The 13,697-nt window shown below is 42.3% G+C and overlaps 1 protein-coding gene across 2 annotated transcripts in view; it reads right to left on the bottom strand.

Annotated features, from left to right (window-relative positions):
- Positions 1-1,459: 1,459 nt before the first annotated feature.
- The window catches only part of KAT7 (lysine acetyltransferase 7), a 31,699-nt gene continuing 19,461 nt past the window's right edge, over positions 1,460-13,697 (bottom strand). For both annotated transcript variants that reach the window (XM_020997441.2, XM_020997440.2), the window contains 7 exons: positions 11,288-11,479; positions 8,719-8,808; positions 7,138-7,278; positions 6,193-6,286; positions 5,024-5,170; positions 4,181-4,287; positions 1,460-3,302 (listed from right to left, as the gene is read on the bottom strand). In XM_020997441.2, coding sequence (XP_020853100.1) covers positions 3,201-3,302; positions 4,181-4,287; positions 5,024-5,170; positions 6,193-6,286; positions 7,138-7,278; positions 8,719-8,808; positions 11,288-11,479 — 873 coding nt within the window. In that variant the 3' untranslated portion in view covers positions 1,460-3,200. The remainder of the gene's footprint in view (positions 3,303-4,180; positions 4,288-5,023; positions 5,171-6,192; positions 6,287-7,137; positions 7,279-8,718; positions 8,809-11,287; positions 11,480-13,697) is intronic.

Genomic DNA, 13,697 nt, shown 5'->3' on the forward strand with positions numbered 1-13,697 from the left:
AGGACTCTGTGCAGTATTATATAGGAGAGGACAAACGGATGGACCCACCATGGAATCCAAACAGCTTGCCTTCCTCCTGAGACAGACAACTTTGCACCTAGGTCTAACTTAGAACTCTCACTTTAAGTCCTTGAAGTGTACTGGAAAAAGCTCTGAACTTGTAATCATAAAGACTCTCAGAAAACTTGAGCCCCGACTTTGCCATTTACTAGCTATATATCTTAAGAGAGGCATTTCCCTTCTCTGGACCTGTTTTCTTATCTGTAAAATGGATTTGGACTAGATAATTTTTTAAGCCTCTTTCAGCTCTAACATTCTGTGATTTGTGAAATTCAAATTTCTGATTCTTTATTGGAGGAAGAGTCGCTCCCTCATGCAAAAGTGAAGGTGCTGTCCAGCTTTGAAGATGGCAAAAGGAGGTGAAATCTCCACGCTAAAGAGGCTATGAAAAACAGAAATATCTTGTTTAGGGACAGATACAGGAGGCCCATAGGCACAGCACATGGACCTATGGTAGGAAGACTCTTTATTTGTGAAACACCTCTCCACATCCCAGCATCAACAGAATCTTCCTGGCCCGTATCAGCTACATATTTGAAGAAGTAGTAAAAAGCCCATGCTGTTGCAAAGGGTGGAGTACTGGTAACATCTTTCTTTTGCCTTTTCCAGGAGAGGGAGGCGATGATCATAATCATAACTACTACCACATATGTATCGTTTACCATGTGCCAGACGCTGTGCTAAGCACTTTACAGTTATTGTCTCACTGGATCCCCACAATAACCCCAGACGAAACGGGCAGAAGATATGAGGCACTCCAGTGGAAAGAGCACCAGGGGCCTGGAGTCAGAGGTTCTAGGTTCCAGTCACATTCTACCATTCGCTACTGGTGTGATCATGAGCAAGTCCCTTCTCTTTGGGCTTCCTCATCTACAAAATGAGAGGGGCTGGACAAGACGACCTCCAAGTTCTACTCAGCTCTAAATCTACGCTTCTATGAGGAAAGTGGCAGGATGGGGAGGGCCTACTCACCTTGTCTACTTCCAACCAGATTAAACTAGTGGGTCTCAATGAAGAGGACAGAAATCAAAGAACTAAAAACAATCTTACCTCACTGGTCACAAGGAATTTTACCTCAAGATCATTAGGGCATGGTGCTCAAGTCATAGTTCATTTCTTATAGACACCAGTCACGCAGGGGGAAAAAAAAAATCAAAAACCTAGTTTCATGGCCATAGACTTGACTCTTCCACCCTCGTCAGCGACCTCCCAGATGTGGAAAGCAAGGTGAGAGGTGGTGAGAGGTTACACATGGCTTGGTACAACATGTACCACTGGAAAAACAACCTACAGTGTATGCTCTACTATCATCAGGGGACCAAGTACCATCACCTTCAATAAAGAACACATGTTAGTGGCCCCAAACCAGTCCATATAAAAGCCTCGGCAAGAAAGAAGATTTTAGAGCAGAGAACATGCTTTATTGAGAAATAGATACAGAACCGCACATTCTACCACATGTGGAAAAGGGTTCAGCTTCTGTGTAAGAAAGGCCTATACCCCTCAGGAGAAAATCCCCAGCCAGCTTGCTTCTGTAATCGACATTCTACAGTGACAAGGAAGCTTGGGGCTGGAAGGAAAGGGAGGGGAGCCGCCACTGAGCATGCTTGAAACCAGCCCCCCACAAACCCACGGTGATTATAAATAGTGTATAGAAGTGACAGGAGCAAGGCACGACTGACCACAGGTTAGGGGTTGTGGTGAGGGCTCCACATCAAGACAACAGTATTGCAGGAGACCAAGTTGGAAAGGGTGACATGTCAAACATCAAAGGCTGCTCGGAGATAGTACATATGGAGACTGGCGAGAAGTGAGCCACAATGGCTCATTCTCCCCCCAAATCACTTTAACAACATCAAAAACAGAAGTGAATTGTAGACCAGAAAGAGCAGGGGAAGGGGGTGGGGCTGAGAAGGGTAGCATCTCAGAAGGGGTAAAAGCGCTTCTGTTCTCAAAGGGTATGAGGTGCTGCTGCCAGAGAAGCAAACTCGCGGTATGGTGGAGGAGGATGCTATTACTTTGACTTGCACAGCAACAACAGCAGCAGCAGACAAAGGATTGCTTAGTCATTTTCTCCTCCTCTGTGGTTGTTGGGACAAGGTTAATGCAACCAGTGTAAAAGTAAGGGTGTTTTGCATGTGCTCCCGCCAGCATTTGCTGTGACCCCACAAAGAAGGGCAAAGGACTGTACTGGGCCAGAATGGCACTGGAGGGAAAAAGAAGTATGGAATAGAAAGAATAAGCTAAGACACAATGTGAAAAATGAGCACTGGAAAGGGTCCTTGGGGACTGCCAGTGTGGAAGAGGGTAAAGTCTGGAAAGGCCATTGTTTCTGCTCTTTGTTCTAGGGAACTTCCCTGACAATGTGACGGGGAGGCCAATGTTCCCTCCCCTTCATCAAAACAAGTAACCTTCCCTGGAAATGGTCCCAAATTAGAGCACAACATCACCATGCGCTGCTAAATTCGTCTTCTCCTCCTCCCCAACCTCCACCTTGCACTGGTGCTTAAACTAACCCCCAGCCCTGGACAGCCTGATGGGTTTCTTAAAAGGGGTGGACGTGGAAGTGGGTTAGAAGTCCTTAAAACAAAAGAACTAAGAAGGTCAAAAACAGGGTGAAAATGCAGTGTGGCTTAACCATGGCCATCTCCCCCACACTCTGCATCTTTGCCTCCTTCCTGACCCTCTGAAAGAGACCTGGGGAACCGTCAAGGTGAAGAGGGAAGTAACTGGGTTCAGAAGGGACCTGGGCTGATCTTGCTCAGCCCCGAAGGAGTACTATTACAGACAGTTTAAAGGACACAACACAACCTGGTGGGGCTTGAAACATGAGGGGGGAACCAGTGACTGGACAGGTACAGTACCACATCCGAACTCCTTGGGTCAGTGCTTATGTGGGAGCTTCAATCGAGTCCAATACAGATGCATTCCAGGCAACCTCACTGAGGCCGAAACAATAGTTCCTCAGAACCAGCGTCTGCATTTTACACAAAGGGTCGGAGCCAGGACAGTCCCAAGGGGGAATGGCCTTCCCGAAGGATACTGCACATGCCAATCACGACAGTAACAGAAATGGACAGCCAGATCCCAAGGGGGCTTCCTACTGCAGGGGTTCGCTGGCTCAGGGATCCCCAGCCAGTTTAAGTTCCTTTGGGAGGGGTCCATTTCAAACAGCTGGGATCCATGGTCTTATTGGTGTTGGATCTCTTTGCCTCTTTGGCTATCCACTCATCGATCAAGTCCTGAGAGAAGTGAAGAACACAAAGACACAGGGTCACCCAAGGGCTTCCCTACACGCAGCACCCACAAGCTGAACCCACCGTTCAGAAACCACCTCTACAAGGACCAAAATACTCAATATGTGTTCAGACTTTCTGCTTTCACAACCCTCATCTTTATCTGAGTCTCATGAGAATTCGGTGGGCTTGGGAAAGTATCGTCCCCACCTTCCTAATAAGGCAAGAAGCTCATTGAAGTTAAGGGAATTGCCCAGGGTCACACAGCTGGTCACTAAGAGAGACAAGTGGGACCAGAACCTGGGTCTCCTCACTCCCTCCACTTCCTATTCCAAAGATTATTCAAAACTTGAGGAGAAAAATCAACCAGATGTCCCGTAAGTATGATTAGATTCTCTCTTGTTGAAATTTAAAACCATTTTTTCATGTCCTGCCCTCAACAAAGACAGAAAAAAAAATCAGTCACCCTTCTTTCATTCTAAATTAAAGTCATGGATGGATAAGGACAGCAAATTAAACTACCTCTAAAAGGCAAGGGTCCATGGCTGACAGATCCCTTTCAAAAGAATCCATCTCCCAGCAGCAAAGTCTCCTATCTCTGGGAGATAGAAATTCTCCCAAAGCACAGACTGAAGCTTTGCAACTCATACTGGCCAACACAGAGACGGACCTAACAAAAAGTACTGGTAATGAAGACAGAGATTAATTTAAGGAGAAAGCAAAAGTCAAGAACTATAGTAAGCTAAAGAAATGAAGACTGAAAGAACTGCTATGTCTCTCCTAAGGACAAATCTGGCTATTGCCAGATAGAATTCCACACCTTGCTCCATTGAATCCCAAGCCACAGACTGTTCCACCCAAGCAGGCAAAAAAAGAAATCTCACCTGTCTCTTTAGAACCAGGTGTTTGCCTTTCCAGTACTTGAGCATCTGAAGGGCCTGCAGGGTACTAACAATGTCCACAGGGTTCACAGCAGTCTCCTGGCTGATTTCTGTAACCCAAGATTCCATCAAGGACATAAGCACAGAGATAGGAGGAACACTACTATCACCACCATCCCTCCCTTCCTTCCTTAAACATCAACTGTAATTCAACTGGATTCAGAATCCTGCCTTTTGTATTGAATTCCAACATGTCTAAAGAGCAGTAAGTTGTGGCCTTCGGTGAGTTCTGAAAGCTGGTACAGGAAAGAGGGAGTTACACATGACAGGGAACAAGGGAACTATCTCACCTTGGCATCACTATCTGGGGGATACCATCCTCTGTTTTCTCATCATAATTAGCACACAGTTCATACAGCCAAGTGCTACAGAATACTGTGTTAGCAGATCTGAACAACAGGAAGAAAGAAATCTACCTTTTGGAGGCTTTGAAAGAATGACTGGCACAAGTGGCTGGCCATCAACTGTGGAAAAGCACCTCATGCAACCAACACCCTTCACAAGGAATTCAAAATGTTGACCCTTCATAACTTTACAAATTTATGAAGCTGCCGGGGCCTGGGCGGAGGCTGGAAGTGATGGCCTCTAAGGCTCCCTCTAGTTCTAAAGCTAAGATCCCATGATCCTCAGTGCTTACCTCATCTTCCTCGCTTTAAATGAGACTCCAGCACAGAGGACTTCATGACCTTCTTAGGGTCACATGCCCGTCAGATAAAAGTTAAGACACCTCTGCTGTCAGCCACCTACCTCTGCTGCCTTAGAACTCCACATGTTCTAGAAGCCTACCTTTTATAGAGATTTCTTTGCCTTGAAAATTGTGCAAATATCGAAGCAGCACTTCTTTCCAGTAACTCCGGTAGCTGATGAGGCCCAGATCAGACAGCGGGCGTTCTGGGGAGCCAACCTTTTCTTCTACTTTGGAAAGCAAATAACCTGCCAAGGAAAACAAAATCTGCATTCACTGACTCTCCCTAGACCTGAATTCCCCAGTGGTGTCACCAAGAGACAACATGATGCCATGGAACAAATTTAGGAATAAATACGGTCAATCCCACTGCTCACTGTGGGTAATAGGATGTTCCACTTAGAAAGAGGGAAAATAATCCAACTCACTAATCAGGCCCTGATTAGCCAATCATAGGTACCTACATTTCTGACCAAAGAAAATCATTTGATGGGCAGTCAGTGTTATACACTGTTATATTTAAATAGTAAATAGCATATTTAACAAAGAGTTATGGTAGGCAAAAAAGCCACTATTGCCTCACCTGAGCACAACTAACTGCATGACCCTGGACAAGTCACTTAACACCTCACATCTCAACAGCTCTCAGATTTGTTTCCAAATCTATAAAATGGGGATAATAATAGTACCTACCTCACAGAGTTGTTGTACAAATGAGATAATAGATGTAAAGTATTCTACAAACTTTAAAGCACTATATAAACATTAGCTCTTATTATTAAAATACCAGAGCCCATTAATCAGCTACCTTAAAAAAGGTTACATAGCACAAATGCCAATGAAGAATGATCCCACAGCAATGCCCCCAAGGAACCAGTGACAGCAGATGTTCTTGGCAGAATATTCCCCCTATATTTCTGCCTTTCCTGCCTCTGTGCATAAAGATCGAGTGTTCACCAAATAACTAGACACCATAAAAATTGCTCAGAATGGACATCCCTATTTTAACTGTCTAATGTGTAGCCTGTCTCTATCACATTAGGAAGACCTTGAAAATAGTACTGAAGTCAGAGTGTTGGGAAAGATGAGATCAAAAGTCCCTGCTAGCTTTAAATCCCATGATGCCTGTCTCCTCCAACCTTTGATTTTACCTCACACCCCCACCCCTACCTACAGCCAAGTCTCAACACAGTATGTACTCAATATGTGCTGTGTGGACTGATATTTCAGCACTATCATGATCCCAGCAAACACACCCACACACACTTACTGAAGTCAATGAGCATCTTGCCATAGCCTTGTCGCATGTACTGAGGCATGGTGAGGATGCAGGACACATTGTAATTGAGGAAAGAATTCTTTTCCTGAAATCAAAAGAAAATATATCAGAAAATCACAGGCATTTAGAACTAAAGGAGTCAGCAAGTTGGCTCAAGTCTGCCATGCCATATGCACGAGGGAAACAACGCTCACCAGGGAAGAGGAATGAGTTACCCGGCTAGTTGGCTAGCCCATTCCATGATGGCACAAGCTATTAATGCAGGGGTTTCCAGAGCTTGGAGACTTAAGGCTAAAGCTCCATCATCAAAAAAGGGCTGACTCTGGCCCTTTTGCACCATGTAGTGAGTGGGGGTGAAGCCGTGCAGACTGATGAGTCAGCCAGCTACCCTCATTAAAGAGTAGCTTCAAAAGGAGGCAGTCTACTAGGGAGAGGGCAATACAGACAATAATCCCTGTAGCCTGAATTTCCCTCAGAGCTGGGGAAGTCCAGATATTTGAAGGCTGAATTTGGTTTATGCCCCTTAAGAAAACAAGGACACTGTCACAAAGATGTCAAAGCAATCCAGCTCAGGAGCTGGACAGCAGCTCCCAAGCTAAGACCACAGAGAGAGCAAAGATTAAAGAGACGTTCCCTCCCCTCCAACTCCTACCCCACAAAGATATGCACTTGTTAGTTACCAAGCAGGAGCCCTGGTCCAGTCATAAGCAGGTAACCCTGGCAAGCACACCCTGAAATGAGGGAATGTGGGGGTTCTAATAAAGAAATGGACATTTTTACTAGACAACCTCTGGTATGTCTCTGTAGGAAGAGCTGTGACAAATCCTGAGATAGTACCATAATTCCAAGATTTAGTAACTGATACATGGTTTATATCAGATAACTCCTCCCAATAACTGGACGCATAATTTACACCAAGTCATAAATACTCCTAACCTTGGAGAAGTATCCAATCAAGTGACAGCCAGTATTGTCAGCTTCTGTCATGACATAGAAGAGGAAGGGCTCCACATCATAATACAGCGTCTTATGGTCCAGGAAGAGCTTGGCCAGCAGGCAGAGGTTTTGGCAATATATCTGGAAGCAGAGAGAGATAAGAGGGACTGTGGTTTATCAGGCTAACGGGTTTAAGACTGAAGCTAAGACCCAATCATTTCAGTTATGCCTAACGAAACTGAAAGGTGGGCATTCTGGTCATATGGTTAGGAAGGGTCTGTTGTTCAGGTAGGAGAGAAAGTTCCAAACCATGATCAACATGCTGAGGAGTAGACAGCCAAAAGCTAGGGATACTATCCCATAAGAGATCTTTATATCCAGCCGCAGACTCTCTCCTGAGCTCTAGTCCCACAACTCCAACTGCTCATAGGATATTTCAAATGAGATATCACTGAGATCTACATCTCACACTCAACATAACCAGAACAGAATTCATATTTTACCCCACCAAAACCATCCCTCTACCAATGTCGATGTTATCCTTAACTCCTCACTCACCCCACACACCCAATCTCTTGCCATTTCTACCTCTACAACATCTTTAGCATCCAACTGGTTCTCTTTCCTCACACGACCACCATCTTTGTTCAGGTTCTCATTACCTCCACTTGGATTACTGCAATGGTGTCCCTGCCTCAAGTTTTCTCAGTCCAATCCATTCTTCTCACTGCTCCTTAATCATAGAACTAATCGCATACCTCCCTCACTCAGTAAACTCCAGAGGTTCCCTATTACCTCTGTTAAGTCCACATAAACTCCAGTTTGGCTTTTAAAGTCCCCCACAACCTGTTTCCAACCTATCTTTCCGACTTCATTATTTATTACTCCCTTTCCCATACTCTACAGTTCGACTAAACTGGCTTTGTTTCTGTTTCCTATCTCCAAGCTTTTGTATTAGCCATCACACATGCCTGGAATGCACATCTTCCTCCTTTACCTGTACCCCACAGAATCTCTCACTTCCTTAAAGAAACAACTCAGATACCATCTGTTAAAGGAATCAACCATTGTGCCTACCAATTGCTAGTGTCTTCTCTCCCTAACTATCCTGGATTTACTTTATATACACTTCTATATGCAAATATCTCCCCTGCAAGACTGTAAGGTCCTTGGGAGTAGGAACTGTTTCATCTTTGGCTTTATATCTCTAGCACTTAGCACATAACAAAAACTTGTTGAGTCAGACAAGAAAGAAGATAAAGAGTTAAAAAAACGGGCTCAGGTTCTCTAATATTTGGTAACCTTGGGGCAAAGAGAAAACATTAAGGCTAAAGATATAAAGCAGGAGAAAGAAGGGTGAATGGACAAGCCTGACCAAACCAGCCCAGCCTACTTCCATAACTGCTAATATATTCTGAAACAACTGAAGCAGGTTTATCTTCAGAGCTAGTCATTGGTATGGTATAATTTTAAGAAAATACTATTTTGTTCCCGGGGAAGAATCAGAGTATAAGAGTCTCTTCTCTACCTGAGGGTGCATTACACCATCTCTGCCCCTAGGTCAGTCACCTCCTCTTTTACCTTGTTCTTTTTGCCGTCAACTTCAAACACAGAAATGGAGCCTTTACGATAGATCTCATCTCCTGGTGGATGTTTCCATACACATTTTGCCTGTAGAGAAAAGGAAATTCCCATCAGAAGTGCACTGCCACTCAAAGTTTAAAGGGAACACTAAAGCTGACTAGTTGAGCTGAGTGAGACTTTAGGCTGGAAAGCAGCTAGATACACACTCAGGGAGAACACTGACTGTCCCATAAAAGAGCTTTTTTCCTAAAGTAATAGCTTCTGAAGTTACTACAAACTCCTATTTTTGCTGCAGTGTCGACTAAGCTTTTTGGCACTGTTTCATCACAGGAGATTAAAATCATCCACTACGTAAATGCCAGCTAAATACCCCTGCAATAATATAAAATCCCTCCCGCCAATAGGAAACGCATAAGCAGCTTAGCTCTGGCATGTTAAAGCTGCCAAGTACTTTACTATAACCTTTACCAGCAACTTCCCAACCCCACCTGAGTGGGCAGGTTCCCCATTTTTCAATGAGGAAACCAAGCTATAATGTAATCATGTAATTATTAAAACAAAAAACCCTTCTTGGCCATAAGAAGAATTAAAAGAAAGTTCTTCTGTGGCTCTCAGAAAAGGCTGACAATCCCATGCTTGGAAACCAGCTTGGAAATACAGTGTCCCCGACCACTAGGGGGCACTAGCCGCCTCTTTTCTTATCCTGAGTCCAGCATTTAACACCATTGGCTACATGGTTTGGGTATTATAGACAGTGGCCTAAAAAATTTAAGTGTGAATAAAATTTTAAAAATTCAATCTCATTTTAAAATACAGTAGAGGATCTTGCTATTAAAAGGAAAAGGGATTCCTTCTGCAAAACAAAGCAGTGTGCCCTTATTTCTGTATAGCATGGAATAGAGGAGAGACTGAGGGACAGACCATCTGGCTTCTAGTCTCAGTTTTTCCAGCTTTTTGACTCTGGGAAAAATCACAACATTTTCCCCTCAGTTCCTCAAATATAAAATGAGGGGGCTGGCCTAAATGATGTCTAACATCTCTTCCAGTTTTAGTATTCTGGTTCAAAACTTCTGCTCACGTATCCTCTTCCCTGCAGGCTACTATCAGCCTTCTCCCTAGTCTAAGAACTAAGCCATGAAACTATGGATTATCTACAGCTAGAGACGGGGAGAAAAGGGGTCATAATATTATTATCATACTGAAGAAGGGGCTGGGGAAGGCGGAGGGAAACAGGTGTAGGTGCCAACCAGGAGTGGTGGCACAAGGAAAAGAAATCAGAGAGGATATCATGAGAAACAGGCTGGATCTCTAGCATCTGAGAGTGTTTTAAAGGCAGATGAGAAATGTTAAAAGAGGGTATTGCCCACCCCATTCTGCTTCCTTCTCACACCCATGAGACACTTTAGATGGCATAGCATAATTTCAGGAACAAGAAGAGACTCCTCAAACAATGGCTCCCACAACTCTCTGTGTTGCTGGAAATTTCTTTAAAAGAAAGTGTTACCCATGCTATCAATTGCAATCGCTATCTTAAGGTTTTTTGTGATAAAGTACCAGGGGACAGATTATCAGGAAATGAGAGATGTATCAAAACAAAATGTAGCAATTAAAACATTTTAAAACTTCTTTTTGAAAAGACAAAACATTCTATCCTGGAATTAGAGATGGGAAGTTAAAAAATGCAGATACCTGAGTTAATATAGTCATGTATGACATTCAGTCAAAATATAAACAATACCAAATCCTTTCCTATTTTGAAGTAGGAAGATGTATAGAGAGGAGGGGAGAGTAAAGCCCATTACACTGATTTTACAGTTTTACCACAATCTAACCCAGTTTTTATATTTATCTGTGTGTGAACAATAGAAGTGGGGAACAAAGTCTTCCTCTACTTGCTAAGTGGATTAGTGAATAGAATGCTAGACTTAGAGTCAGGAAGACCTGAGCTGGAAGCCTGCCTCTGATATTTATTAAACAGATTAGATATTCTGGACAATCACATAACCTCACATCCTTGGTCTCCTCATCTGTAAGAGGAGGATAATAATAGCACCTACCTTGCAGGGTTGTTGTAAGGACATGAGTGAGATAATGTGGGAAGTGCTTTACAAACCTTAAAGAACCATAAACATGTTAGTTATCATAATTTTGGGTGAAAACTCTTCAGACCTGAGTGCCACTAACTGGACCAAGCAATGCTGCTTAAATGCCATGTGCATGTCCGTGTCCGTGTGTGTGTGGGTGTGTATGCATGTGTGTGTATAAGGAGAGAAAAAAGGGAAAATAATCAGACCAGTAAAAGGAATGGAAAATAAACAATTGTAGATTATGAGGAGAGTGTGAACAGCTTCCTCAGGTACTACTCAATGGCAACTACATCACAAATTGCATACTCCTGGGTTGGAATTAACCTTCTCTTGAGGCCTTATTAGCTACACATTATCTGTAGATTTCAAATGCCCATTAATATAAATAATTTAAAGCTGGCTCTAATGTACCTGCAGTCCACAATAAATTCCTCAGAAACCACAACCAAAGCTTATAGACTGGTGGTAAAGAGGCTTACCATGTGTCGACGAAGTATAGTTTGGCTCTTCATGTATTTGAGACAGAATTCGCACATGTAGAGCCGTCCTAGGCGTGCATACTCTTCCGGGTAGGGCGAGTGGTACCAGGTATCTAATTCATATCGGCCAAAGGCAATTGTTTTAATCATGTTGCTACCCTCCGTGATTTGGCCCTGCAGCCGCAGCTTCTCCTATATCAAGCAAGGAAACAAAAGCCAGAGGAAGATTGGAATTCAACATCATCATAATCCTCAATATCAGAAAGCCCATAACCACCTAACTACACTTAACATCATGCTACCTATATCAAGGTAGCCTCTATAAGTGGAGACACATTTGCTGACAAGGACAAACATAATTGACTGACTATACATACACACACAGCATGTGGATATCATCTTTGTATTTATATTATCTTTGCACTACAAGTATTTTATTTCAATCTGGCATTCCCTAGCCATCAGAATGAAAGGCTCTTATAAATATGAAAGGAGGTACAATGACTAAAAGATCACCTACTGCAATTCAAAACCCAAAATGGTTCTGGATTCTTGATTGCCGAATTATGCCCCAATTACTATAGCTGAGAATTGGCTGTAAAAATAACTCTTATGTCTATTCATCTGTACATCAAGGTCAATATGAAAAGGAAAGCAAAAGAAGAAGTAAAAGGGGAGCCACAGAAGTTTCACCCCTAGAAGGTATGGCCTCAAAAAACAAGCACGTTTCTTCTAACAATTTAAGATTTACTATTTAATGTTGGAAAAGAGAAAAACTGCCTGTGTGTCTGTTTTGGTTTACACCTGTGATTTTATCCTTATGAAGGTCACCACTCCTTTATAAATTACTGTCCTAGGCAAACCCATGATTCCAGAGGACTGAAGACAATCGTGCTACACATCTCTTTCCAGAGAGGTGATGGATTTAACATGCAGAATGAGACTCTCATTTTTGGATGTGATCAATGTAGAAATTAATATTTTGCTGGACTATATGTATGTGTTATGAAGGTTTTACTTTTCTTGCCTTTTTTGTTCAATGAGAAAGAGGACAGAGAAGAAAAAAATAATTGATAAAAATCAAAATAAAATTTTAAATAAAAAAACTTCTATAATGAAAAAAAGATTTACTATTTAAACCTGTTATATCTCCCTCACTCAAAAGTTCAGTCTTCTAAAAGAGTATCTGCTAGTCCAGTTTTTTAAAATTTTCTACAATGACAGAACTCTTCACTTTAAGTAAAATTTCACTGAAACACTTGTACAAAGTTTTTTTTTTAACTGATTTTAAATTCCTACTACGAATGGCACCAAACAGTATATCTGATTTTTTAAAAAATCTCTTTTAAGGAGTAGCTAGGTAGCACAGTAGATACAGCTCTGGCCTTGGAGTCAGGAGGACCTGAGTTCAAATATGGCCTCAGACACTTGACACTTACTAGCTGTGTGACCCTGGGCAAGTCACTTAACCCTGACTGCCTCACCAAAAGGCAAAAAATATATATATACACACATATATCTTTTAAGATTAATTTATTCCAAGCTGACTAGCAATAGTTGATAGTCAAAAAACAAGTTACACTAACAGCAGAAGCTGAAAAAGGAAGAAGTGTGCTTGAGAGCAGAAGTAATAGGCCATGGGAGTAGTATTCAGATAATCGTCACTAGGGCAATAACAAACAGACCTATTGACAGAAAAGAGAATGACCAAGAGATGACCACGACAGAACAGAAAGAAAAACAGCAACATACCACCATCCAGCAGTCTGGGACCTGTAAAAGGGAAAGGTCCAGTTCTACACACTTACAGTCCCTGCAGCACCACAGGAACATTCTAACTCACAAGGACACAGACACCTGAGGGCACTCCATTGAGTGCCTACAGAGCTAGCTAGCAATACCTCCCCCACCAAAGGCATTACTGGATGTGCACAGCTTTGATGGTTCACAAAAACCCTGAATCATGAAGAAGAAATACCAAAGATAATTTAACCTAGGGAAGAGAAGAATATAATACACTGTGGAACTATATGGTCCCCATCTTGCAAAAGAGTTGTGCTCCAAAGGGCTGCAGGTAAATTTGTCACATTATAAACTTTTTTTAAATAATATTTTTCTCCAATTATATGTAAAAACAACTTTTTATGTTCCAGTTTTTTTAAGTTCTGAGTTGTAAATTCTATCCATCTCTCCTTCTCCTCTCCCCTCTCTAAGAGGGTAAGAATCTGATATAGGTTCCATTGTATAAACTTTAGAAGGCATTTTCCTACAGAAACATACTGGTCAAAATATAAAACATACATAAAGTATGTCCTAAAAATACTATGTTACCACTGGTATTTAAAACAAAGTATAACACATTTTCTATAGAGAAATACATTCAGAGTTCCAACTACTAAAAGGTATCTTT

The sequence above is a fragment of the Phascolarctos cinereus genome, unplaced genomic scaffold, assembly GCF_003287225.1.
Source record: "Phascolarctos cinereus isolate Bilbo 61053 unplaced genomic scaffold, phaCin_HiC Scaffold_5;HRSCAF=322, whole genome shotgun sequence".
NCBI classification, from domain to species: Eukaryota; Metazoa; Chordata; class Mammalia; order Diprotodontia; family Phascolarctidae; genus Phascolarctos; species Phascolarctos cinereus.